Here is a 27615-nt window from a genome sequence, read left to right on the forward strand (position 1 = left end):
AATACACTTAAGACAATCTTAGGAAAGATGGTTTTGGTGCTGGAATGTCACACAATAACTTTCATCAAACTTGAAGGTTGAGCTTCTCTAAAAGAAAGTTGTGTTTAAATGCTTAAGACCTTAGACCCGTTTCTCCTGTGCAATAAGAAAAGAGGCAGGAGGCCAAGGGACAGGAAGTCAGCTAGCCACGTGTCATCTGCATGACTGTTGCATGTTACTAAAGCTCTTTGACCTTCAGGTTCTTGTCAATCAAATTGAAGAATACCTTACAACCACCCTGTGAAATGAGTATTTTTTTATCATTTTCATTTTACAAATGAGGAAATGGGTTCAGAGAATTTAAATAACTTACATAGTACTTGGGTGCTTTTTAGAAAAAAGTTGCTTCTGAGGCTCAGTTTTCTGTTGTATAAAATGGAGGTAATAGTACAAAAACAAACATCATTCCAACCCTTGTCTGACTTAGTATAGATTTACAGTATGTGTCAGTTCAGTCCAGCTGGCTACTTCTAACCAAGGTAGCACATTATTATTTATGTACATATGTATGTATGTATTTGCTTGCTTGCTTGCTAAGGATGATTCAGCAAGCATCTGAATGTTTGCCCTGAGCTAATATCTGTTGCCAATCTTCCCCTTTTTCACTTGAGGAAGATTCACCAAGCTAACATCTCTGCCAGTCTTCTTCTATTTCGTATGTGGGTCACGGCCACAACATGGCTGCTGACGAGTGGTATAGGTCCACACCCACGAACCAAACCGGGGCCACCGAAGTGGAGCATGCCGAACTTAAGAGCTAGGCCCTGGGGCCAGCCCCCACATTATTATATTTTTTAACTGAGTTTATTGTTCAGTTAAAATGAGTTAGTTTCTGGTTTAGAATATGTTTTAAAGAGAAAAGAAATGTGTTCTCTCCCAATTTCAGAGAGTGCTAGTCTTGTTAGAAATAGTTGGTAATTTTCAAAGCTATAAGCTTTGAGCTTAGTCATTCCTTATACCTTCCAATTTTGGACACTTGTACTAGCTACTGCTGTACTAGAGTCTGGGGATACAAAGATAAAGTCAAGATGAGAAGATAGCTGGGAATCCAGCCATGCGTTATAAGTAGGTAGTGACAGGTGCTTAGAGTGGGGTTAAGCACAGGATGCTGTGAGAATTCAAAGGGAGCACATGGGCTAGGCTTAAGGGGGTCAGGAACGCTGACTTCTTTCCCACTCTGGCTGTATAAAATGTAGCATCTTGGACTTTAAACTGGAACAGACCTTAGATAGCACCTATTGCAGCCTCAGAAAGCTGAGACTATTAGCTTTAGTCCTGTTCATTATGGGGACTTAAATAGGAGACATCTAAGAAATGTTGTTGAAATAAGTCACTTTAAATTTTTTCATTGGATGCAGCCTGGAGTAAATTGAATGCTCTGAAAGTTTTTATGACTTAAACATTGCTACAGTCTGTTACTCCTTCCTCCCCATTTCTTTCTTCTGAAGGAGCAAAAATACAAAGGCTATTAGCAAGGATAAGCCTGCAGCCTCTTGGAGGAAGGAAGGATTTTCTTTGGAGGCTTATGTGTGGGCAGGTGAGGGAACCTGGAAGCCACGAGTCACAGAAGGACAAGAGAGAGAAAGAAAGAAAGGTCCAAAACAAGGGATGGAATTGAGTCTCCACCAGAGAAAATTCCATTTTCTTTTTGTCTGCCTCACAGTTCTTTAACTTTACGTTCACCTTTGCTGTGTCAGCGTGAAGCAAGGGAAGTGAGTCTATTCGTAAATCACCTTCTTTATTGAGAATATACCTCAGTGGCCCAGAATATTTTCTTATAGGGACAAACGATGCAGATCACTATAGAAAAATACTTGGAAATGTCACCACAAAAAATATTTTATCATTCTTTCTGGGCAGCCATCTTAACAGTAATAAACAGCTTCACTCAAAACCAAATGAGTAAATGACTCCTGGCTTTCATCCCAGATTGTTTGTACATATTCCTCTTTATTATTTTCTACTGATGGCAAAATGAAACAGCAGAGGAAGGGGGCATGGTGTACTAGATAACAACATTCTGTTACCTTGTGATTCAGGATGTATTTTGCAAGCATTCTTAAATTGGTCTCATGGTTTGAATTTCATTAGGCAATGAAGAGTCTCCAACAAATGTTTTGGGAGGATTGGAACTGAAAGCCAACTTGAAAACTGAGGTATGGCTGATAATTCAGTTATGCTGAACTGTAAGTGGTACCATTAAGTACCATTTCACCACATATATACATATATACACTTAAGCAGTATATAGCTCCTGTTCTCTTTGTATTTAAGACACTTAAGTATTGTTAGTGTCACATCCTATTGGGGGGAAGCTAAGAACCTCAATAATCTCAATGGGCAGTGCCATCCTCGATTCCATTTACTCAAACCAGAAACCTGAGTCATCCTCAGTTTCTCCTTGTCACCCACATTTAATCCATCGCCAATTCTTATGGTTTCAATTTCCAAAATTAACATGAATCCATCTGTTTTTGTTTCTACAGCTGCCATCCTAGTCTAAGCCACTATTTCATTAGCGTCCCCATTGGACTTCCTTCCTCTCCAGGCCCTCCCTCTTCCAGTCTGAGAGTTATCTTTAAAAACATAAATTAGGTCATGTCATTACTCTGTGTAAAATTCCCAATGGCATACCATCATACTTAGAATAAAGTCTTTTTTTTTTTTTTTTATCATGGCCCATGTGCTTTACATAATTTAGTCTCCGCGCCCCCTTTCCAGCCTGATCTCATGGCACCCTCCAAGTCTGCATAACAAAATAGCTGTAAACAAGTGGGCTATGAATAGTGCAGAGGAGCCTCAACTCACCAGCAGGAGCCATAAGTGAGCACACAGAGGGCTTGCAAGGAGGACATATGAGTGGAATTTTGCAAGTTAAAGTTTACCAGAGAAGGAAAAGAAAGAGCCTTCCAGGCAAAGAAGCATACTCTAGACACAGAGAGAGCAGGGCCAGTGGTGAGTCCCAGGCCCTGCAGGGGTTCAGGGGGAGCTGTGGTGAGACTTCAGCATGGCAAGGGAGTGGGACCTGATCAGGAAGGGCCTTGTGTGTTGTACCAAGTTTGGGTTTTACTTTAAGGCAATAGGAGAGCTACTGATGGATGAAATATGGGATTAGATTGATTTCGTTTTTTTGTTTTTAAAGGTTGACATGTATTCAATTTTAAGTTTTCCACAGACTTGAAAGTAGGCTTTTATATTGTTACAAGATGCTGAGTGTTTTTGTTTGACTCATTTGAGTTTAGCCTTGCCTTCTTATAAAAACCTCAGTTAACATATTTTTTGGTGCTTTGGACTTTTTAGACATTTGTACCAACAGAGGAAGAGAAAAATCCTGAAATTCTAGCACCACCGGAAAGTCCACGTGGGAAAAAGTCGAGTGGACTAGGTAAATTCCTTTTAACGGTTGTTCACATTATTTTTTCCTTGCATGTGGTTTTGCCTTTCATTGCAGCTTAAAATCAATAGCCAATTAGTAATAAAACACTGACAGGCTATATGAATTTGCCTCTCACTTTTTCAATAGGTTAGAGAGAACTCGTTACTATTTCATTTTAACGTATACTTTTTCTTATCAAGTGTCAATCAATTTTATGTAAAGTAATTATTTAAATCTGTTATCTCCAAGTAATTATAGCAAAAAGAAAGTTACTTTGGAGCAATTGCTTGCTCTGTCCCAAAAATGTGTCTATGTGTGCCTTCCTGCCCTTCCAGGTGGTATCAAAGCTCATTTCCAAAAGGCTAGTCTGCAGCCTATTTGCCCACTTCTTTAAACCTCTTCTGCTCTTACCCGTTGGACTCTGGCTGTTGCCCCAGTGACTGCACTGAAGCTGCTCCCAGCTTGTAGGGCCTTTTCTCAGTGTCTCTGTACAGCAGTCTTCATTATCTACTGCAGATTTTTTAAGGGAGAGCCCCAATATCAGAAAGGATTAGGGCAGCAGCTCTCTACCTCTTTGGTCTCAGGACCACGTTATGCTCTTAAAAATCATTGAGGAGAGGCCGGCCCCGTGGCATAGTGGTTAAGTCTGGCGCACTCCACTTCAGTGGCCCGGGTTTGCAGGTTCAGATCCCAGGAGTGGATATATACCACTTGTCAAGCCATGCTGTGGCAGTGACCCACATACAAAATAGAGGAAGACTGGCATATATATTAGCTCAAGGCTAATCTTCCTCAAGCAAAAAAAGAGCAAGATTGGCAACAGATGTTAGCGCAGAGTGAGTCTTCCTTACCAAAAAAAAATATTATTGAGGATCCTTTAAAGAGCTTTTGTTATATGGGTTATGCCTGTTGACATTTATCAAATAAGAAATTAAAACTGGGGAAGTTATAAAATATATATTAATTCAGTATTGTTAACTCACTATGAGTTAACATAAATAAGATTTTTTCATGAAAAATAGCTAGATTTTCCGAAACAAAATTTAGTAAGTGAAATTGTTTCACATTTTTGTAAATCTCTTTGTCTGGCTTAATAGAAAACAGCTGGTTTCTCATATCTGTTTCTATGTCCAGTCTGTTGCTGTTTGTTGTCTTCGTTGAAATATATGAAGAAAATCCAACATCCCACATATATGGCTAGATTTTAATAGCCTTTTCAGCTAATTTTGGGTACATCATATGACCTCTGGAAAACTCCATTATGTACTCATGAGTTTAAAAGGTGAATAACGTCTTAGTATTATTATGACAATAGTTTGGACCTTGTGGACCTCTTAATGGAAGGTCTCAGGAATTCCCAGGGGGTCCCTGGGCCACACTTTGAGAACCACTGGGTTAGAGAAATGGAAATGAGAATTGTGACAATGCAAAATTATTTCTGGTTTGTACTCCATTCACTACTGTAAGTTTTCTTCTGATTCTCACATTAACTAGGAAAAAGGTAATAAGAACCCCAGAGTATGTGACCAAGTTTCAACCAGTTGTTTTTCTGGCAATGTTGAAATGGCTGTGAAAGTCAGGTGGAACAATCAGGGTGATTTTTGGTTGCAAGTAAGAGAAACCCTTCAAATATTTACTTAAAGGGAATTTATTAGGTCACTGATTTATCAGTTCAGGCTGCTCTAATAGAATACCATAGACTGAGAGGCTCAAACAATAAGTATTTATTTTTCATGGTTCTAGAGGCTGGAAGTCCAAGTTCAGGGTGCCCGCCTTGTGGGATTCTTAGTGAGGGCTCTCTTCCTGGTTATGTCCTCCCATGGCCTTCCTTGGTGCTTGTGCAAAGAGAGAGAGATCTCATGTCTCCTTCTCTTTTTGTAAGGACGCTAATCCCATCACCAGAACTCTACCCACATGACCTCATCTAAACCTGATCACTTCTCAAAGGCCCCACCTCCAAATACCATCTCATTGGGGATTAGGGTTTCAGTATATGGGGGACGATATAGTCACTTTTTGGGGGACGCAAACATCCAGTCCATAGCATTCACAAAACTGAAAAGTTTAGGCAAAGCATGAGCCAAGAGCAGGATGATGTCCCCAAAGAGACATCCTACAAAGGCCTAGTTTCTTATTTTCTCCCTTAGCCTCTGACAGGGGTAATTGCTTTCTCATTCATGGCCTCTAGAAAAATATCTTTGTCCTATCATTCCCAGCCTAAATCCTGAGATTTGTTCTGATTCAGTTTAGGTAACTGTATTCACCTTAGACTGATTGGTGTGACCAGATGAATATAACTTGCTGGTTGACTTAAATTAAGTCAAGTGCTCTGTTCATTGGGCAAGAATAGAATTGGTGTCTCTGGAACCACGTTGTGCCCCAGACCACAATCTGGGCTCTGGGGAAAGTGCTAGGAGACCAGCCCCAACGTCTGCTCTAGTCAGCTTAGCTTTAAGTTATTCCCCTGACAGATGTTAGTAAGCCAGGTACTAGTGAGTACTAGGGAAATGAAGATGGAGCATGCAGTTCCTTCCCTCAGGGAGTTCGCCGAGATGGATGTACAAATGAGGAAAGTGCTGCCTGTAATAAAAATACATTCATGTCTTTTGGGGTCAGCTTTGCTAGGTAGGGCCTTGGGGAAGGCTAAGCTGAACCAGTTTCTCTATCTCCTTTAGTTAGAGAAAGTAAGATACATAGAAGTGCATGATAAAGTTTCCCACTCCTCATGAGTGCCCACCTTAAATACAATTATGTATTTAAACAAAAGTGAAATCATATTTATCTTGTTCTATAATTTCTTTTTTGTACTCAGCCATATAATGTAGGCTCCTTCAGTGTCAGTGTATACAGATCAACCGTTTTTGTTTTAATAGCTCAATAGTAGCTATAATGCATTTTCCCATTTGTTAGATCTTCCAGTGGTCTCCAGTTTTTGTACTTTTTGCTGTTAAAAATAAGGCAGCAGTGAACTCCCATATGTGTGTAACTATATGTTTCCCCAAGTATTTCCATAAAACTGAATTGAGAGATCAAAGAATATGTAAGTTGTGAATTTTGGTAAGCACTTATCACTCCTAATTTGTAGCCAAATATTGAAGGATGTGAATTAGGTGGACAAGGCAAAGAAAAAGGCAGTGTATGAGGAGTAGTGTGTATAAATCCTCACCCAGTACTATCTGGGGCATTCAAGGCAGGGACCTTCCCAGGCAAAACCATCTGAAAGGGCAGCCTTCGAAGTATGTGACCTCATGAACCTTATAAGCACAAATATCAGGCAGTCCTGGAAGACCACACCAAGACCTGGTAAGCCATTCATGCTGACATGTTAAAACCCTAACCCTAATGATGACTAATCTGTCCAGAACTTGGACACATATGTTAGTTAAAATCTGTATGTGTGTGTTATAGTACAAATAATTAACATCTCATTTGTTAATTGCCAAGAAGGTAACATTTTTGGATTCTAAAGTCCTTTGCTCCCAGAGTTATATTTCAGATTACTTTACTGTGTTTAGGTGTGGCTCAGTAAGAGATCTACTTACGTAAAAGGAAGTTGTTTAAAAGAAAAATGTGTGTTCTGTCATTGTTGAGTAGAAACAGTAGACCTTGTACTTCAAGTTTCCAAAGAATATAAATAGACCATCGCTGTTTGAGGGGATAGGATCTAACTTTTCATTTGATGGCATTATTTTTAAATGAACCAGTGTTATACTGCAGCTTGACAGTTACAAATAAAGGTCTTCCACCTCTCTTCTAAGCTTCAGATCACCGACATAGTTCAATTACTTTAGTGATTTCTTGTACCACTGGCATTATTTTAAAAATGCGGGCAACATTAGTTTCTGTTATTTTTCGGGTAGTATGACAAAACGTGGATTGTAGAAAATAATTGGTCAGAACTTTATAATTCACAGAGGCTGCTAGGCCACATAACGACATAGTCCTACTTAACTACCCTAAAAATTTCTAAATTTGTTTCTCTGTGGTTCAGAAACAATATTCAATGTCCCTATTTCTCATTTTCGTTTTTGAATAGCCAAACTACAGAGGGAGCCTTCATTGGTGAATGAATCACTGAATGTAAGTCGCTGTAATGGTTTGGATTTTGTTATTGTTGTTGGGGTTGTTTTGGTTTGGTGTTTTGAGAGCACTTGGTCGGGGGACAGTTTGGGGGAGCTGTCTCTTCATTTCTTTGGGTGACAGGAGACAATTTGTAGCATGCTGTCCACTCGAGTTCAACATATTGACCAGAGCTTTTACTTGTTCTTTTCTACGTTCAACTATACCCACTGATGTCTTGAAATTTAGTTGTTTGCCTCAGAAAAAAAGTATCACTCTGAATTCGTCAGCACTGTATTCTAGTGGCTCTTTAGGCCAATGTCATGAAACAGAACTAAGGAAATAGGTGAACTCCCAGGTCCTTCAGACTAGAAACCTTAACCTGGTTATGCTAATGAAATTCTTCAAAGAACTATGAACTTTCTATTTTTATTACTATAATGCGATTGCAAGTTGGATTGTGATGTCTTAACTTATTGTGATGCTTTAAACAAAACATTTTATTTTGAAAAAAAGTTCACTTTATGTTTTTGGAAAGCTTTTCTGAAGATACTAAACTATAACTGCCATATATACATATTTTTTCCACATGTGGCTCTCATAATCCCTTTTGTACTTGAAAGAATTTTTTTTTGTATTTCTGAGTGCATTTATAGGGGACCTAATATCATACCGAAGTGAGCGTTTTGTAAAATACTTGCAAATTTCGGGCAGCCACATTCTTTCCAGGATTCAAAAGAGCTTTGCTTACTACCAGCAACTAGCATCAGAGGGCTTCCCTCACCCTGTTGAAACATCCATTTTGTAGCTAAAAACTCAGTCTGATGTAAGACGGAAGAGAAAAGCCCACTTAGTTTGGTTCAGGTTCACCCTCCAGAAGTTAAAAGGATTCTAAAAGTGACTGAAACCTCCGGTGCCAGCCAAGGTGATTGTGAGGTCCCCAGCATGTGCTTCATCCTGCCTTGTTTCCCCAAATCCCCAGCAGCTGCCTTTTCTCCATCTGAGCATACCATCCTTTCCAAATATGCATGAAATTTTGGATCTGGAATTTAGAACGTTGTAGAATATTCTGAGACTTCCCTCAGTAAAAAAAACATACAACTGACAAGATTTGCCAAAGGGAAATCTTATGACCTAATGACAGAATCCTTCAGCATTTTTAAGTAAAGAAACAAGAAAATCATGAGGGATTGTTGAATGGAAAGAGAATTTACAGAAAATTCTTCTCTCATTTCTTGCTCTTTTGCCATAACTGTGTTAAAGACAAGGAGAACAAACACAGTGGGGTGATAATCTGTTAAACCGAAACTTCTTCAAAAGGAAGATGCTCTATGCACTTGAGCTTCTGGGTGAAATTAAAAAGAACATGTATTGCAGTTCCTTTTAGCATTCTCACAAATAACCAGGTTATGTAAATTACCTTCTTTTTTTTTTCTGCCTTCAAGACTTTTGTTTGACTATCCATAAATAACCTCTTCTGTTGTGTGTTTAGGTCGAAAATTCAGGCTCAAGAACAAATGAAGAAATTCATAGCAAACCTCATAACAAAGAAGGTAAGTTAATGAATTTCATACTAGTAATTTTAATATTTATTACAATTACATTTGTTGTATACCTTCTATGTGCCAGGCCCTATGCTAATTACTTTGCAGATTTTTTGCTCATTTAATTCATATAATCCAGTCAGGTGAATAACAGCATCACATCTGTAGTTTAGGAACTGAGGCTTAGAGAGGTCCAGTGGCTTGTTCAAGGCCATGCAGCTTGTAAGCAGTGCTTCACCTTAAATAGCTACCAGAACTTTACCAATAAACTAATAATAGACCAATCCAATGCGAATACAAAATTTATAGTCCCCTGTGGCTTGTGCCATAGGAGAAGTGCTGTGCTCAGTACTTAACTCTGTTAACTTCTGACAGGCAGTCACAAATTGGTAGCAGATCACAGATGTCACATTTATGTGGGTCTTCTTCTAGAGGTCAGATCTTATTCCATGCAACCTGTGGAGGCTGCCACCTCCAGAGGGACGATTCTCTTCTCAAACAGAACATAGAATTTTGTTAGTTTCTATTGATTTCGTTGATTCCCTATTCCAAGAATGGAGAAAGAGGTCTTAATCCTCTATACGGTTATTTCTATAATGTGTTATTCCGTGTTTCAAACCAAAGTAACGCAGCAGTAATTATAAACACCCATGTACCCATCACCTAGTTTTGTCATATCTTAAAATATAGTGTATTTGCTTCATACGCTTTTTTAAAAATGTTACAGATATCGGTAAATCCACATTATACTCCTCCTCACTCCCATTCTCTTTCCCTTTTATCCCACTCCAAAGGGAACCACTCTTCTGCATTTGCTATGTATATGAATGTGTCCATAAACAATATGTAGTACTATGTTGCATGCTTTAGGAAAAGGGTATCACATAGAACTGTCTCCACCTTATTTGTGCATTCAGCATTATGTTCTGAAATTTGTCATGTTGATGTATATAACTCGTTACTTTATTTCAATTGCTATTTATATTTTTATATTCCATTGTATGACTATATATCAGTTACTTTCCTTCTTTTGTTGGTGGACATTGAGGGTTTTTGCAAATTTTTCCAATTATGAAGATTGCTACCATGCATGATCTGGTACCTATTTCCCAGTGCATATGTAGTGTACCTGGAACTGTAGGTGTGGAATTGCTAGGTAGAGAGCTACCTCTTCAGCTTTACCAAATGTGCCATATTGTCCCCAAGTGGCCTACCAATCATCACTCCATGCCTTCTCCTATTATTTGATATTGTTGGACTTGTGATATTGAATGTTTGCTAACCTTGTGACTGTGAAACGACATTTGCTTGTTTTTCTTGGACACTTCTTCACACTGTGCTGCTAGACAAGCTGAGGGAAATTGTTTTGAAGTCTGCTGTGTAACGTCTGGTGATCCTCTTCCCTCCCGAATCCCATTTACTCACATCTAGAAATGGAAATCATGGAACTTACCTGACATAGTTGTGAGGATCCTGTCACAATCACTAGTGACGTATTCTTCCCTCTTCCTTCTCCCTGCCACACATACCCATAAAATAAGTATTGGAATGAATGCATACTTAAAGGTTTTTTTTGTATTTATTTCTCAGAGATATCCAGTGGTAGAAAAGATAGCACAGAAGTCGTAAGGGGTCATAGTGTTGAAGCAAATCCTAAAGAGGTGGGTTTTCATGAGAAACTCCTCACGTATTTCATGTTTTATACATAGTGTTTTCACCTGTGTGCAAAGGCTTTACTTCTTTGTATGTATTAAAAATTAAATGGATGTATTAAGAGTTCTCCATATTACTTTTATCTGTTTGTGTTCTTATAATGTTTAGGAAGTTTGGCAGGTCCCAGGATTATTTGTACGTATCCTTGTACAGTCAAGAATGTTTTTCATATACTGCCTTTCATCAACCCTTTAATGGGCCACTAAGAAAGGAGAAAAACACTCCAATTAATTTATGACATGCTATCGATTATAAGACTTAGCTTGACTTCAGAGATGGTAAAATGACAAATATTTTTTTAATATATTTTCAAATTGTTGAAGTACAGTATGTAACCAGAAACAGATTTGGATATTTTGTAAGGATTTATATTCAAATCCCAAAAAAAAGGACCCAAGCTCACAAAATGAGTCTAATCAAAATCTAGATGCCAAAAGTATTATTCTATATTTTTTTCTAATTTAGATAAAAACTTATCCCAAAGACTAGAAGCTATGTGCCCCCATTTCAGTAGATTTGGATCCAAATTCTATTGCTTTTAATATAGCCATTCTTAATTCCAGGTTGAAGAGGAAGAAAGGCATATGCCTAAAAGAAAAAGAAAGAAGCATTACCCCTCTTCAGAAGATGAACTGGGTATTTAGAATATATGTGTTCCTGTTTTAGACATCTTTGAAAATCGTATTATTTTCATATCCAACATGGGCCAATAACGTAGAAAATTCTTGGGGGTAGTATTTGTTTCCTGTACAACTCTTGAGTCTAGTTTGTTTCTGGACTCACTTAACTCCTTCCGGGTCTTTTCTGGACTTGATCTAGAAACTAGATTGTTCTCTGTGGAAGACCCAACCCTGGAACTCACACAAAGCCAGGTTCCCTCTGTAGCCTGGGCCTGGCACCTAGCCAGGTGCCTCCCAGTTCCTTATTTTATATCATGAACAGATGCCGTGCAGAGCTGGCGAAGCACGGCAGTAAAGGTGCGTGTATTAGCCCTTCCGTGCTTCATAGTGTGATTCTCTCATGGTCTAGGACAGTTGCCATCCAATAGAACTTGCTGCAGTGATGGAAATGTTTTGTCTAGTACAGTAGCAACTAGCCATGTCTGACTATTGAGCACTTGAATGTGGTCAGTGTGAATAAAAGATTGAATTTTTAACTGTATTCCATTTTAATTAATTTAAATTTCAATAGCCACATGTGGCTGGTGGCTACTATATTGGACAGTGCAGAGACTTTTATACTTTACTGCCTGGCACAAAGTATAGATCTAATAAATATTTATTAAATAATATTTGAGAAAGAATGGATAGCTAAATGCTTTCCTTTTATGCTTAGGAACGTGATTATTTTGTAATTATTGACTTCATACTCTAGGTACCATCCATGGTACTTTGTACATATTTATAATAGTTATGCGTGTTAGGTATTATGGCCATTTTATGAATAAAGAAATTAGGATTCCAAGAGATTGTGGCTTTATCTCCACCACGTAAATCTGATTCCCAAGCCCTTGGTCTTCATCATTAAGCTGTACCTCTTAGGTGGTAACCTGTTCAGGAACTTAAAAGTGTCTCTGGGAACTCTGTATGCCCTGAGCCCGTTCCGTGGAACCTGCTGCTTTGTTAGTGGCATTGTGGCATTTGTGGATTCTTTATTTTATTTTCTATTTTTTGGCTTTGCCAGGGCCAAGGCCCATGTTCAGTGCTCAAATCACATGACATTATAAATATATTTAGAATAACTTTGGCTTCGCTGTATGACAAGCCTAAGAGAGAAGGCTTAAACTGTCTTAAAATAGAACTATGCGTTTCATTTTTCGTTGAGCTTTTATTCCTTTGTGATTCTGTCCAAACTGATTTACAGATGATAATCCAGATGTCCTGGATTCCAAAATAGAAACAGCACAGAGGCAGTGTTCTGAAACTGAACTACAAGATGCAAAGGTAGTTTTTCCACATATTAATATTAAGTTGTAGGGGAAACCTAATGACATCACTGTGAATACTTATATTTTTTTTGTTCTATTATCCCTTTTACTTTAGGTATCTCTGATAATAATCACTTTATTATAAAAGGTGTATTTTTTTTAGGCTTTCTCAAAAAAAATAAATGTTGAACTTTATAGTCTTAAACTACAAGATTGTATTAATAGCACAGTTTAGATATGATCATTGCTTTGGTTTTTGTTCACTCATATTATTGACTTCTTTAGGTTTCTAGGTGCTTTCTTCCAGAGTGTAATATGCTTTATTACAGATATACTTGCACCAAAACAGTGCAATATAGTGATAGATATTTTAAAATTTTACTATTCTGCTATATCTCTGCCTTACCTCCTGCCCTTAAAATATAGGTAGTCCAAGGATGGACATCACTCATTGTTTTTTTTTCCTATGGTCTTGTTTTCATCTTATGACTCAGGGAAGCAGCTCAAAAATTTTATTTCAGCCCCTACCTCTCTTTTGTTCTAGGCCCAGATTTCTCCATTTCTTGGTAGATAACTCTTCTTGGGTGTTCTTCCACTTCTGAGACTCAGTACTTCTCGTTGTTCGAAACCAGCTCCATCTCCTCATTCTCTCTCTTTCCCTAATTTATTTTTTTCGACCTTGTTCCAAAAATATTTAAATCAGTTTATAAAAGTATATGCAGCTGACTTCCAGCTCACTAAAACCAGTTCAAAGTCTCTTTGTTTCCCCAATGAGTGATGAACTAAATAAAAAGTAGTAAAAGAATTTTAACAAGCAAAGAGAGAAAGTCACATATTGTCATGAATTTCAGTTGGTCATGACCAAAAAAGAAATAGGCTTTTAAGCCCCTCCCTCCCCCTGCTCTATCCAGAACAAGAATCCTGAGACAGTATTCCTAAATTTGGAGAGAAGCAGATTGAAGGGTATCTTTAATGTTAAATTTAAGTAAACTCTAACTTAACCATTTTCATTTAAAAATCACTTATACAGATTTTCAATATTATAAAACAGTAGTTTTAAGTTTGATTTGTATATTTCTGTTTATATATTATGTTAGTATTATAGCATAAACATTTTGGTACTTCATCACAACTTTTTTGCATCTAAGGATGAATCCTGTAACCACTGAGAGATCATTGCTGTAAATCAGCCCAGCTGGATACCCAGAATTCTCCCTGATGCCTTCAGCTCTGTCCCTTCCCCCCAATCCCTCCCCTCCTCCACCCCACAAAGAAGAAAATCTGTTGTAAATTTCTATCCATTCTTTCTTTGGAGTTTCTTTCAAAAAGATAAAGTCCAGGATGAGGGAGGAGAAGGGTGATTTCCCTTTGGCAGTGAAGAAAATAATGGCTTCATTGCTTTTATAGTTGAACCTTATCTCATGCTTTTCTGCCTTCAGAAAAGGCAGAATCTTGTTGTATAGTCTCACTAGCAGCAAAAATAGTTACTTTTTAAAATGTTTCCAACAAACTTCTTAAAGATCACTAGGAAATTTTTTTGAAATAGAAGGGAAAACTTTGAGGAGGATAAATGGAGGCAGGGTTAAGTTTGAGAAAGAAGTTTCTTGACTTGTTCAACTTCTCTTTAGGAAGAGAACTCTGGGGATTTGGAAGAATTATCTAAACCAAGTTCTAAGACAAACAGCACTGCTTCAAGGTGCATGGAAGAAAAAGGTAAGTAATACTTCTACTTAGGTGAATTGTTTTGAGAGGAGACTAGTCCTTCAAAGCAGTCAGCATCTCTCACCAGGCCTTGCCCGCTGAAACTGCAGTCTGCTCGTTTGCCTCCCTTTATAACACCGTATACTCTCGCTTAATAGTAATAGAGCTTGGGAGTCATTTTTACTTTGAATCCTATTCTACCCAAAGTATGCCTCTTATCAATTAACCAGACTCCAGCTTACTGACTTGGTTGGCATGGGCCTGAGAATGGAGCGTGTGTGCGTGTGTGACTGGGACTGCGTGGGTCACCTTGGTAGATGTCGTGATGATGAGGCAGTGAACTGAGCTCTGCCACTTCTGCAGATGAATATAGCAGCAGTGAAGCTGCTGGTGAAAAGACGGAGCAGAATGACGATGACAACATAAAATCTCAGGAGGTAAGGAATATTTTTCAGATTTTATTCAGATTTATTTAAGTACTAAGAACAAATAAAATGCATTAAATACTGTTACCTACAGTTTTCTTAAGTATTTTTGAAGTAGTTATTTTTTTTAAATGCAGTGGGGCACCATTTCATACAGTGCATTTTATCAGTGTCATTTTGTTTAATTTTGTTCTCATCATCGTTTTATCCAAACATTTGTATGAAACCTACTTCTGTCATGGCCATATAGGATCAGCCCAGAATTGTCCCTCCATGTCCAGGTCAGGTTCCAGATGTAACAGCTTAGCCTGCCCCAGCCAGGCACCAGTCTAGGTCAGAGACTGGGGCTGCTGAGCCCTGGAGTCTGGACAGGACGGGATGGGAGCAGCAGCAGCAGGGTGTACAGAACCTGCAGCGAGCGCCACATGGGACCTGGTTTGATGAGGCAAAGCCAGGGATTCCTGGGAGGCTGCAGAAGCAGGCAGACCTCCAGCCCTGCCCGCTCCAGGCCCCTTTGGATTTGCAGAGAGCCCAGTGGGGCACAGAATGGCAGTGGCCTGAGACAGAGGCCCATTAATCAAGGGAAACAGCCAGTACACCAGCCAGATCTTCAGATAACTGTTGCCAAGTTGGCCAGTCTTGATACAACTTTTTTTTTTTTTTAAAGATTTTATTTTTTCCTTTTTCTCCCCAAAGCCCCCCGGTACATAGTTGTGTATTCTTCGTTGTGGGTTCCTCCAGCCGTGGCATGTGGGACGCTGCCCCAGCGTGGTCCGATGAGCAGTGCCATGTCCGCGCCCAGGACTCGAACCAACGAAACACTGGGCCACCTGCAGCGGAGCGCGCGAACCCAACCACTCGGCCACGGGGCCAGCCCCATTGATACAACTTTTTAATAGTTCTTTTTCTTTTCTCATACTTCTATATGAGAAATTCAGTGACCTGCCTTTTTTTTATAAGGGATAATGTTTCATCACAAGTGACTTGGACTAAACCCAAATTTAAATGGACACACATATTTATTACAGAAGTAAAAGCTAACACTAAGCATTCATTTCTGTTACCTCATTATCTCATAATCCTCACGACTCCATGAATTCATACTACAATTATTAATATTTATCAGGTAGGAGAACTGCCCTGAGAGAAATGAAACACTAAGCCCAAAGTCATGTATTTTTCTAAGGGACAAAGCTGGGATTTGAGACCTCTTAGGAGGGAACTCTAAATCTCATTTTAAGAAAATGAACTATTTATATTATAGAGGATAAAATTATTTTTTACTGCTTTTTTTCTCCCCCTTTTCCCCTTAGGAAGATCAGCCAGTAATTATTAAAAGGAAAAGAGGACGACCTCGTAAATACCCTGTAGAAACAGCATTAAAAACAAGTAGGTATTTGGTATGTTTTCAGTTCACGCTCGAGAAATTTTCAAGCTGATTTTCTAAGTGAGCTTTATTTTTGCATTTTTTAGAAGAAGACTGCAAAACAGATACTGGCATTGTCACTGTAAGTAACTGCAAAAGATGAGAACTCTTCAGATATTTGCTCTTGACCTGGAAAGGGTATACTGCAATATCTAGTATTTTGAACTACTTTATTTTTTAAAGGCATTTGAAAAGCTTTAAAAGACTTTCTTAAAGAAAACATTGAATAACCATTTAAATTCTTGATTATTAATATCTTCATATAAACATAATTATATAAGTTGCTCTTCAGTCTGATCCCATCCTTACTTGTGAGCTTGGTTATATAAAAATTATCTAGGGACTTATCTTCCTGTAGTCATCCTTGATTAAAATGTAGAAATTAACTGTTTTATATGAATTTTAGATCGTGGTTTCTTTATGGAAATCTACAGCACGTCTCACCATCTTACTAATTTCTATGGAATTCCTTTTGTAATAAAATGTACACTGATTACAAGGCAGGAAAATCCTCCTTGATACTTTATCTTTGACCCTCAAGTATATGCCCAATGAAATCTTTGTATCAAGATTTCATTGCATAAGTTTCAATGACAGTATTATTAGGAGGACAAACATATGTCCACTGACCTAACAAAAGCAAATGAGATTCATGCCTCAGCTCTGCCACTTACTCCCAGATCTCTGGCACTCAGCCAATCCTGTGACCCTCTCGAGACTCAGTTTCCTTGGATATAAAGTAGTATGACAATGCCTTCAGTACTTATTTCGTAGAATTATTATAAGACAACAAAACCAAAGAGCCACATGTGAATGCAATTACCAACGTGGAAGATGGTTTGCCGGGGTTGGAGAATATTTCCAGGGGGCCATGCCATGTCCCTCCAGTGCTTGTTAACCAGTGTAGCAGCAGGTGGCCGGGGAGGGTTAAAACCCCAATTCTCCTTAGGGAAAGACTGTGTGTTGGGAAACATGGGCATCCATATTTACCTGGTATACTTAATCACCTGCAGAAAATAGGTTCCTAATACTCTGCCTAAATAATAGAGGTCCTAAGCCTTCTTTACATTATTGATTGACTTTCTGTGTGGTGATGATAAATTTTTGACTTTGTTTAAATTTAGGTGGACCAATCTCCACCTGGCGGCAAACTGAAAGTAATGCAAACAGGTATGTACCTAGACCATAGCTCTGTCGTGATCTAAGGAAGGGGCAGGGGAGACTGACTATCGGGGAAACTTTTAGAGTTTCATTTTTTCTCAGTAAGTGGGTAGCCTCCTTGCTAAAAACAGTTGTCCTTATAGCTACAAGAGACTATGCTACTAGGTTTTCCTGTAATCTGAGCCATTCTTGCTTTTAAAGTCTGAGAAGCCTTCAGAGAAGAGGGTGTAGGCAAGCAAAAGCAAAATAGGGAAGGCCCTGGCTGTCCAAACCATAATTTCCTGGCTACGTTTAAGGAAGAAATAGATCAGCCTGGGGACTGGGCACTCTTATCAGCAAGACAGGAATTCAACTCAAGAGCCCATTGTTCTCAGAAGAAGAAGAATTTTGAAGGCAGCCTGTGTAGCAGCTTACAGAGCCAGGATGCAAGAGATAAAATTGTTTCAAGTATTTTTGTCCTCATGCCAAGGAGAAAGAAATATTCCAAAATGTTGATAATGATTAGCTCTGGGTGGTGGGATGATGAGAACATTCCATGTTATTTATTACTATTACCTGTATTTTCCAGAATTTTTACAATGTGTATATGTTCATTTCATATAAAATTTAAAATTTTTTACCTAAGAGCAAGAAGAGTGATTCACGGGTTTTAAAGGGTTGACATAGGCAAAAAAGATGAATGTGAGAGTTATTTTGGATCAAATAAATAGTATGGTCAGATCAGCAAAGTCCGTATTCTGATCAGCAAGGTAAAGCAAATATGTAATTTAAATTTTTTCCCACATTTAACTATACACAATCTTGTGATCATACTTGAGTTTTTTCCTTGTCTGTTGACAAATTAAGGTTTGTCTATTTTTTTTAAAAGGGGAGGAAATTCTGCTTATGTTGATTTTTAACCAGTTTTTACTCATAATTTTATAGTATTTTAAATCCAAACTTGAATGCCCTTTAAAGACTCTAATTTAAGCTATGTGATTTTGTTTGAGGGTTATTGTTTGGCAGTAGTTTTCTGAATCTGGGTAATGATGACCAGTTTAAGACAGGACTCTTTGTAGGCCTTTTTCTTGGAAGTTTAACCCTTCCATCTCCATGAGTATATTAAACTTGCAGAAAAAGGCAACTAGACACTCTTCATCACTAATAAGAGGTACCTTTGGGTTGTTGAGTGTCTAACAAGCATCCCACAATTTTAGCTTCAAATAGTGCATTGAACCAAACTTCATTTTTCTTACCAAGATACATTCTCAGAAAATTGTAACATTTGCAGAAAGCAGATACATAAAGAATAGTCACACACAACCTGACACAGGCTTATAATATGTACTTTTTTAATTGTCATGATGTAAGTATTTGGGGTTAAAAGAATTCCAGCTATCACCCTACTTGTTAGTTAGTGACTCTGAACAAATTACTTAAGTTACTCAAGCCTCGTTTTTCCTAACTATAAAATGAAGTTGTAATATTTATAGAGCTACATTGAGATTTCAATAAAGTCTGTAATCCTGGTGCATTTTGGGGGGCTCCCTAGGTGTCCCCTTTTTCTTCCCTTTCTGGGTTCGGGGCACTTGAGCTGAAAAGGACCATAAAGGTGGTCTAACCCAACTCCTTACAGATGAAGAAACTGAGGCTCAGGAAATTTAAGTAATTTGCCCAGATCACATGGCTTATTAGCGACGAATCCGAAATGCAAACTTGAGTGTCCTGACTTGCACTCTGATGTGCTCTCTGCTAGGTATTCCAGCTCAAACTTTGCTCAGCTGATAGAAAATAATGATAAATTGTATAACAATTAATTACCACTGGTACAGTCATAGATAATAAGCCAGACTGTTGAAATTTAATTTTATACTAATAAAGCATTAATGCAGAGATTTCCCTTTTCTTAAAGATGAGTCCAATAAAGAAACACCTAACCTACAGGAAAGAAGTATAAGCAATGTAAGTGTTAATTTTCTTAACAGGATATGTCCTTTAGAAATAAACTTATCAAGTTGCTTGATTGACTGCCCTTTCAACTTTAATTTGATTATTTCTAGGATGATGGTGAAGAAAAAACAATAGCAAGTGTGCGTCGGAGAGGAAGGAAGCCCAAGCGTTCGCTCACTTTATCAGATGAGGCTGGTATGTGCCTAGCAGATTCTTAATTGCAGAGTCTTATTGCAAAATCACCTTTTTAAGAGTTTTCCTTTGAATGAGGAAAAATGGGGTGGAGCTAGTATTAATATTACATAAATACGTGTGAAATGGCTCTAATCCCATGTCAGAAGTGGTACATCCCAGATGCTTTTCTGAGTACATGTGAATTTTTCATGAATGCTGGCTGTGAACTGCCTAAGTAAACTATCCCAAATGTGTTTGAGATTAAGTTAAACAGTTGTGAGTTGCAAGTGCTGAAATAAAAAGGAAGTGGAAAACCACTTCTTCTGCCTCCAAATCCCTAATATCCTATGTTCTAAACTCCATGACTGTCCTTTAGAAGTGTCTTTGGGAATTGTACAATCCAGGTGTTACCCTGCTGTTTGAACAGAATCCTCAGAACCAGAAAGAAAACGCCAGAAGTCAGTTTCTGAAGCAACTGAGGACAAGAAAGACCAGGAGTCTGATGAGGAAGAGGAAGAGGAGGAAGAGGATGAGCCCTTGGGAGCCACCACAAGGTCCACCACTAGATCCGAGGCTCAGAGGTAACGGGGGCAGAGAGCTTCCGAAGCCCTTCCCCAGCTTCCCCATCAGGAAACAGCTTCGGTTTCTCAGGATTCTCTTTTCTTTGACTCACTCCCGCCGCAGTGTCAGCCGTCCCCTTTCTTTTTATCTTCAGAGAGCACATGCTCTCAGCCCTCTCACATTTTGGTTCTTCTTGGAGAACCCATTTCCCTTCTTAAACCATTTTTGAGGATCACTTCAGAATCTTTGCCAGGTTTTAGATACCTGTTTGATGGAACCCATTCAATTCTTTTACAAATATTTAGTCAGCGTCAGTAGATGTCTCAGATACTGCGCTGAGCACCATGGGTGAAAACAGAAATGCATGTAACACAGTCCCTACATGCAGCATGCTCAGCTCCAGTGAGAGACAGAAAGCAGGCATACCCATCACTGTTGTCAGATGCATCTAACCAGTGCTGTGTCATAGATTGATCACGTGAAATTGCCCATATGTGACCATTTTTTACTTACATAACTGATAATTTCATATGTTTCCCAAAGTATGTTCTCCTAAACCCTAGTATAGCAAGAAGTCTCTGGAAAAAAAGAGTACCATGGTCAAATGAGTTCTGGGAACACCAGTGAATTCTCTCCTCATCTTTGTAAGTCACAGTGTACGTTAAAATATTAAGAACTTAGCATTGTCCTAAAGGAAAGAAATACGTTTAACTTTGTCTAAACAAACATTATTTGCTGATTTTACACCCCCACCCTCTCACCTATGTCTTTACGCCTGTTAATATCATCAGTATTTCCCACAACACATTTTAAGAAATGTTGCCTTACTGTACAGTTTAATAACTTTTTCTAAAGCAAGAATATTTTCCGTTTTTAATGTGATTCACAAGCTATTAATCTTGATATCATTTCTATAATTTCATTACCCAAGATTAATCAAAAAGTTCAGGAACATTTATTTCAAATGTATCGCTTACTAACACCTTGTACTGTAGTATAATAGTAATAGTGTCTTGTGTTTATATAAAGACTTAAATCAGCCTGTTTCTGATTCCTTCAAACTTGTGCGTTACTAGCCATTTGCACCATGGTTTGATTTCTCAAAGAAACAGAGTTTAGAGCCAAAAGACTTAGGAGGTCACATAGCTAAAGGTAAGGTGGTGGTCTCATATTTGTTTTTTACATGGGGCAGCTCAGATAAATAGAAGTCACAGAATCAAGATTCCTGCTGAGAGGAGAGAGTGAGGGTGCTGGAGCTCAGCACCCCTGCATTCGGGTACAGAACACCCACCCAGCACCACCGCCTCCCTCTTAGACAGTCATTGGAAAGATCATCCGCTACAGTAGGGTCCTCCTCAGAGAAAGCTCCATAGGCCTTCTGGCCATCTTCGAGTGAGTGTCTGGAAGTAGCTATCAGATTTGCCTTTTTTTGTTTTTTTTTTTTAAAGATTTTATTTTTTTCCTTTTTCTCCCCAAAGTCCCCCAGTACATAGTTGTATATTCGTTGTGGGTCCTTCTAGTTGTGGCATGTGGGATGCCGCCTCAGCGTGGCTTGACGAGCAGTTCCATGTCCGCGCCCAGGATTCGAACCAACGAAACACTGGGCCTCCTGCAGCGGAGCGCGCGAACTTAACCACTCGGCCACGGGGCCAGCCCCATATCAGATTTGCCTTTTAAAATTCATTCTTCAAAAATAAATCTTATTTGACTCATAGTTCTATAATCACCTGGATTATCAATACTCTTCCTTAATGTACTTTAGGAATTTTGGATTGACAAATAGATTCTTTTCTCTTTGGTTTCGATTCCTTGGCATTCGTTAATTGGTTCCAGGGCTCTGGCATCTTCGTAATTTCACAGGTTCTCAGGGTTGGATGGGGTCTCCGTGGGTTGGTACCGCTGACCCATCAGTGTTTCAGTCGCTGCACCAGCGGCTCCTCTGAAATGATCTTTCTGCTTTTGCACCTGCACCAGTGGCAGGGAAAGCCACCTCCCGTCATTCTCTTCCTTGTGTTTGGTAGAAGCTGGCTTCCCTGTAGTTTCTGCTCATGGTTCTAGTTCTACTCCTGGGGCCTCTATACAACTTTCTCTGAAACATTCGAGGGCAGCTTCCAGGTCTTCTCTTCTTGTGTTGAGCGCCCTCATCATCCGTGTTTTTTCTCCTCAGTTTATCTGTCTCCTCTTTAAGAAGCAAATCTTCTATACCTAATGTGGGTAATGAATCCAGAAGAGGACTGTCCTGCCTCATATCCTAGACACTGTGCTTCAGCGAGGCCTTCTTCTTAGTGTTCTTGCTGGTGAGTCAGAGCTTCCCTCACCTGATGCTTGTGCACTTGACTCTTGGACCCAGTTATAGAGCTTTAACATATAGCTCTGTGAATTATACTTTCATGAGTCTTGGCCGCTTGTTCTCCTTTGGTGAGCTCTCTTGAGGTCTTTATCTCGTCAGCCAATATGGTTTCTGTTCATCACAGATTCATCTTTCCCCAAAGCATGATAAAATCTCCCACACCTTAAAAGCAAAGCTAGAGTCACGCAAAGAGTTAGTTGTGGATGACGTCAAGATCGACTTCTTAGCAGAGGGCCAGAGAACCAACCTGCTTTTCCTGCTTTTGGCCGCCATTCTCTGACTCGCCCATGAGCAGCCTCGTGCTTTCTGAAGAGTCCCAGGGACTAGAGTGTTCAGTGCTACCACTGCCCAGTGTTTTATAATCTGTTTCAGAAAGCATCATAGCGAGCCACCTGCACGTGCAACATCCAAACCTGGCAACCCAGAAACGGTTTCTCCTAGAAATCGCCAAAAATTAGCAAAAGAGAAGTTATCTACCAGCGAGAAAGTTAGTAAATCTCCCCCATTAGGAAGGTAAGTCCCTACTTACGCTTCAAATTATTTTTAACCCCCTGAGACTATTTTTGGTACGGTAACGCTTTCTGCCCAAGTTCCTTTCAGATTTTTGTCCTGCCAAATAACTGTCTTTGGGGATCATTGGTTTCCCAAATGGAAACCTACCCCAAAAGGAATAGGAAAGGCTGCAAAAGGAGTCTCAGTGGCCTTGCCTGTCTGGCCTCACCTCATGGCCCTCCGCACACCTGTGAGCCTGACATGCTGACTCCTGTCCACCAGGACAGAAGGCGAGGCATGTTTCTTCTTGAGTATCATAGGTCTGAATGCTTGGTTCAGTCAGCGCAGCACTGTCAAGCTTGTAACCGCCCAGAATTGTCTGTTTTAGCCAGAGCGTGGAGAGGCGATGAGGTAACGGAGTAGACACGCCCTTCAGGCGCAGCCTCTCGCCGCAACACTCAGCCCGTCACGCAGCCTGGTTCATCCTGCTGCTCCCACAGGTGGTGCTGAGCACTGCTCCTTTGCCTCTGCTTGTGCTGGTTCTTTCTGGAGGCATGCCCTCAGCACCAGCCCTGTGGTAAGCCAGGTCCTTCCGTCTGTGACACCCACCTTCTTCAGGACACCTCCCTGCCTGCTTCAGCCCATTCTCACCTCTCCTTCCTGTTGCACTTCCCGTCAGGCTGTGCAGTTGAGATTGGCATATGCCATTGCTTTAGGTCTATTAGTTTTTTTCCTCCCTCTGAGCTATAAGCTTCTTCCTTGAAATCAGGGACTCATCTTACTTTCTGTACATCATAGCATCAAAAAACAAAGTACTCTTCACAGTATACAGGAGCTGTTTTGACGTCGCATCACTTTTGATCTTCATAGCACACTGTCATGTATGTATGGATCATTGTCCCAGTATTATAGAAGGGGAACAAACTAAAGTGCATAGATTCTCCCACTTAATCCTCATTAAGTGAAATATTTATTTTTATTTTATATGTGAAAGGAAGAATCTCAGAAAGGTCTGATCCATATTTGTCAATATTGAGTGTGCAGACCAACGACTGGAGGCTCTTGTTAAGGTGCAGGCTCCGATTCAGCAGGTCTTGGATGGGGCCTGAGAGTCTGCATTTCCTGGGTGATGCCCATTCCTCTGGTCACAGACCATGCTCTGGGTGGAAAGAAAGGGCCTGGGTGACCTACCAAGCTCACAAGCTGGTAAGAAGCACTCTGACTCAAAGCTTCTGTTCTCTGCTATGTGGCATCTAGCACAGTGCTGGCACACACCAACTGTTCAGTCAACAGGCGTTCATTTACTGGCTGATGGCTTTCCCTGGACACAGTTTGAAATGAGTTATTAACAAACTCTGCTTTTTTAGCCATTCTCAACACGTTCTTGGTAATATGCTGAAACTACATCATATACAACAATGTTTGATCAGTTTGAGTTTACTTACTTTTGCTGTCAAAGGAACAATAAGCACAATGTGTCTTCATATCAGTAAAGTCCCATTTCTCCATCTCCTGCAATTTAAGTTTTCCAAGTTTTTTCCTTCATCGATATAACATTTACTGCTTACTTACGTGTGTCAAGGCTTGTACCAGGCACTGGAGACAGGAAAAAGAATAAAACTCGCCAGCTGCCTTGGAGAAACAGCATCCTGTCTAATGGGGGAGATAGGAGTATATGAGTTTCAGATTTTTTTGAGAGCAGCCCATGATAAGAATGTAGTTTGCATGTAACCAGTGCTCACATTCCTGCTGCTGTAACCGAAACAAAAGGTTCACGACCCAGACTTAATAGATGTGATGCCAGTGGTATTTTCTACTGTGTTTTATTAATATGTTGTTTTAAAATAATGACGGTAACCTACAGTTTGAAAAAACTCAGCAGATAAGTTAACCATGGTAAGTGCTGTGGGATTTCCAGCGAGCAGTTTGCTGTGTGGCGGGGGAGGAAAGGCATCCCAGAAGGAGTTGCTTTTGAACCGGGGCTTAAAAATGGGGTTTGTCTGATGGGGAGTGTGGAATGATTTCAAAAAAATCATGTGTCAAAGCATGAAAGTGTAAAAGAACGTCATGTGTTTGGGAATGGCAGGACTGGAGTCCAGGATGGGGCAGAAGTCAAGGGCAAATTATAAAGGGTTTTGTATATTATGCTCAAATGACTTTATCCTGAAAGCATCAGAGAGCCAAGCGATAGAGATAGAAATATGTATATATAGATAGATATCTAGATACTAGTTAGAATGCTCTTCTAAAATTCCTGTGCCTTTTCTAGCACGGCCAGCTCTCTTCCATACTATTGTGCTATGAAACATGATTGTGCACTTTCTCAGACTTAGGGTGCAATCCTACTGTGTTCTTGCCAGTTGTTTCAACTTGGACAATGTGTGGGGGCCTGGATGTTGATTATTTTACAGATAGAAGAGCTAGGGCCCAGAGAAGAAAGTTGATTTGATCACGGTCAACACCTAGAGTCCAACAGAGCCAGAACCTGAGCACAGGCTTCCGAAGTCCCCCTCCAGCCCCCTGTTTGTGTGTGAGGCTGTCAGCAAATAACCAATTAGCAGAGGCTCTTCTGGAGTCTCCTATATAAACGTTACTAGGGTTTTTTTGTTCTTGCCTTTCAAGTTCAAAAACCTCCCATTTTTTAAAGAACTCCCAAATTATTTGAAGCTCTCACCACTGCCTTGACTTTTGCTTACTACAGATCCAAGGCACAGCTCTCCCCTCCTACCAAGCGCAAGAGAGAAGTCAGCCCTCCTGGGGCGCGCACGCGAGGCCAGCAGAGAGTGGAGGAAGCCCCTGTGAAGAAGGCAAAGCGATAATCCTGAGAACCCTCACCGTGGCTGCTCCTGGCTTGTCGGGGACACAGTGGAGAGAAGGGGGACGAGCCTTAGGGGCCACAGGCTTTTTTTTTTTAACCAGGGAAAGGACGTGCATGTGCTCTAAGTTCCTAGGTGCAAGCTTTTTCTTGTTATGTTTTAAACAGCTTTATAAACTATTGTTCATAGAAGATATTATGTACATTTATTTCAGATAAAGGAAAATAAGTTTACTTTGTATCTAGACTCAAAACAAAGTAGTTGTATATTTTAACATTTGAAATTGGGATTTCCCTATGCGACACATCACTAATGCAACCCTCCCAGCCCATCAGACACCAGGCTGCGTCCTGGTGATCTGTGTACAGTATATAAACATGTAAAAATAGGTTGTATTTTACTCTATGTATGATGCTAATCAATGAACACTTTATTTATTTTACAGAGAAAACTTATCTGTGAACTTTACTATATATCTGTTTATTTTATTTTATTATTTTTTTTAATAAAAAAAGGGTTTTAAATGCTATGCAGTCATTAGTAGAAATGTTTTAGGACTCTGCCTGCCCTGTAACTATCTGAATATGATCTGGCAGGAAATACAAAATCTTCTCGCATGTATCCAAGTAAAGTAGTGTTTAGCTCAAGAAAGGATCTCCATTGCTTTTCTGTTCACAGGTGTGACTGTTTTTTAAGAATGTACTTGTTTTTAGATTATACCCGCATCAGTGACTTTTCTACCATCCCCTCTGGCGTAGGAGGTCCCGGTTCAGGGAAAGTCACATCCTGACCCTTTACCTGCGGCAGCAGCCCCTCCACCCGTGTTTGTACCTCTCCTCTGTACTCCTCTGAGGCGTCTCCCCTGTTCTTTCCATGTCGTCTTTTCAGTGAAGACAAATGCATTGACATTAGGTCACTTCTATCTATCAAGCTTCAGGATTTTATGTTGTTTTATACACAATTATTTCAGGATAGAAACTGGCTTTACTGCCAGATTCTTTTTTAAACATGTTTTAACTCACATATGAGCAAACTGTCCAACTTAAGTTTTTCATAAGATTAAACTTTTCTTAAGATCAAATTTGTCTCTAGCAATGATGTGATGAGTTGCCAAATAATTGAGATTATTTTAAAATGTTTTGTTCATATTCTTGTTTTGTAATTAAAATTTACATTCAGTGTGTGTGAATTTTTTTTTTGGACTTAATGTAAGGTGGATATTTCTGTCATTTTACATGGTTTCTTACTGAGATTTTATATATAAATTATAAAATGTTTCCCAAAACTTGAGTGGTAAGAATTTTTTTTTTTGAACTTTAAAATTTCTCTCTGTGAAAACCATTTCTTCTCTTTAAATAATTGGTCTTAAATATACAGGCACACCTGGGGGATATTGCGGGTTTGGTTCCAGACCACCAAAATAAAGCGAATGTCACAATAAAGCAAGTCACATGAATTTTTTGATTTTCCAGTGCATATGAAAGTTATGTTTACACTATAGTGTATTAAGTGTGCAATATATGTCTAAAACAAATGTAGATACCCTAATTTAAAAATATTGCCAAAAATTGCTAACCGTCATCTTGCCTCAATGTTGATGGCTGCTGACTGATCAGGGTGGTGGTTGCTAAAGGTTGGGGTGGCTGTGTCAATTTCTTAAAATAAGACAACAGTGAAGTTTGCTACATTGATTGACTCTTCCTTTCATGAACAATTTCTCCGTAGCATGCGATGCTCTTTGACAGCATTTTACCCACAGTAGAACTTCTTTCAAAATCGGAATCAATCCTCTGAAACCCTGCCACTGTTTTATCAACTAAGTTGGTGTAATATTCTAAATCCTGTGTTGTCATTTCAACAGTCTTCACCAGGAGTAGATTCTATCTCAAGAAACCACCTTCTTTGCTCATCATTAGGAAGCA

The 27615-nt window shown here is 39.4% G+C and overlaps 1 protein-coding gene across 3 annotated transcripts in view; it reads left to right on the forward strand.

Annotated features, from left to right (window-relative positions):
* Positions 1 to 27146, forward strand: part of BOD1L1 (biorientation of chromosomes in cell division 1 like 1) — a 54046-nt gene extending 26900 nt beyond the window's left edge. Inside the window, exons 11-27 of one of the 3 annotated variants that reach the window (XM_014851825.3) lie at positions 2131 to 2195; positions 3340 to 3424; positions 7452 to 7495; positions 8967 to 9027; positions 10609 to 10679; positions 11295 to 11367; positions 12595 to 12674; positions 14287 to 14371; positions 14723 to 14796; positions 16098 to 16173; positions 16258 to 16292; positions 17335 to 17380; positions 19263 to 19312; positions 19411 to 19495; positions 19902 to 20055; positions 22758 to 22898; positions 25579 to 26975. In XM_014851825.3, coding sequence (XP_014707311.3) covers positions 2131 to 2195; positions 3340 to 3424; positions 7452 to 7495; positions 8967 to 9027; positions 10609 to 10679; positions 11295 to 11367; positions 12595 to 12674; positions 14287 to 14371; positions 14723 to 14796; positions 16098 to 16173; positions 16258 to 16292; positions 17335 to 17380; positions 19263 to 19312; positions 19411 to 19495; positions 19902 to 20055; positions 22758 to 22898; positions 25579 to 25696 — 1343 coding nt within the window. In that variant the 3' untranslated portion in view covers positions 25697 to 26975. Of the gene's footprint in view, positions 1 to 2130; positions 2196 to 3339; positions 3425 to 7451; positions 7496 to 8966; positions 9028 to 10608; positions 10680 to 11294; positions 11368 to 12594; positions 12675 to 14286; positions 14372 to 14722; positions 14797 to 16097; positions 16174 to 16257; positions 16293 to 17334; positions 17381 to 19262; positions 19313 to 19410; positions 19496 to 19901; positions 20056 to 22757; positions 22899 to 25578 lie in introns of those variants that run through there. The other 2 variants (XM_070506219.1, XR_011502352.1) reach the window with 2 other exon arrangements.
* Positions 27147 to 27615: the final 469 nt, after the last annotated feature.

The sequence above is a fragment of the Equus asinus genome, chromosome 3 (genome assembly GCF_041296235.1).
Source record: "Equus asinus isolate D_3611 breed Donkey chromosome 3, EquAss-T2T_v2, whole genome shotgun sequence".
Taxonomy (NCBI): Eukaryota; Metazoa; Chordata; class Mammalia; order Perissodactyla; family Equidae; genus Equus; species Equus asinus.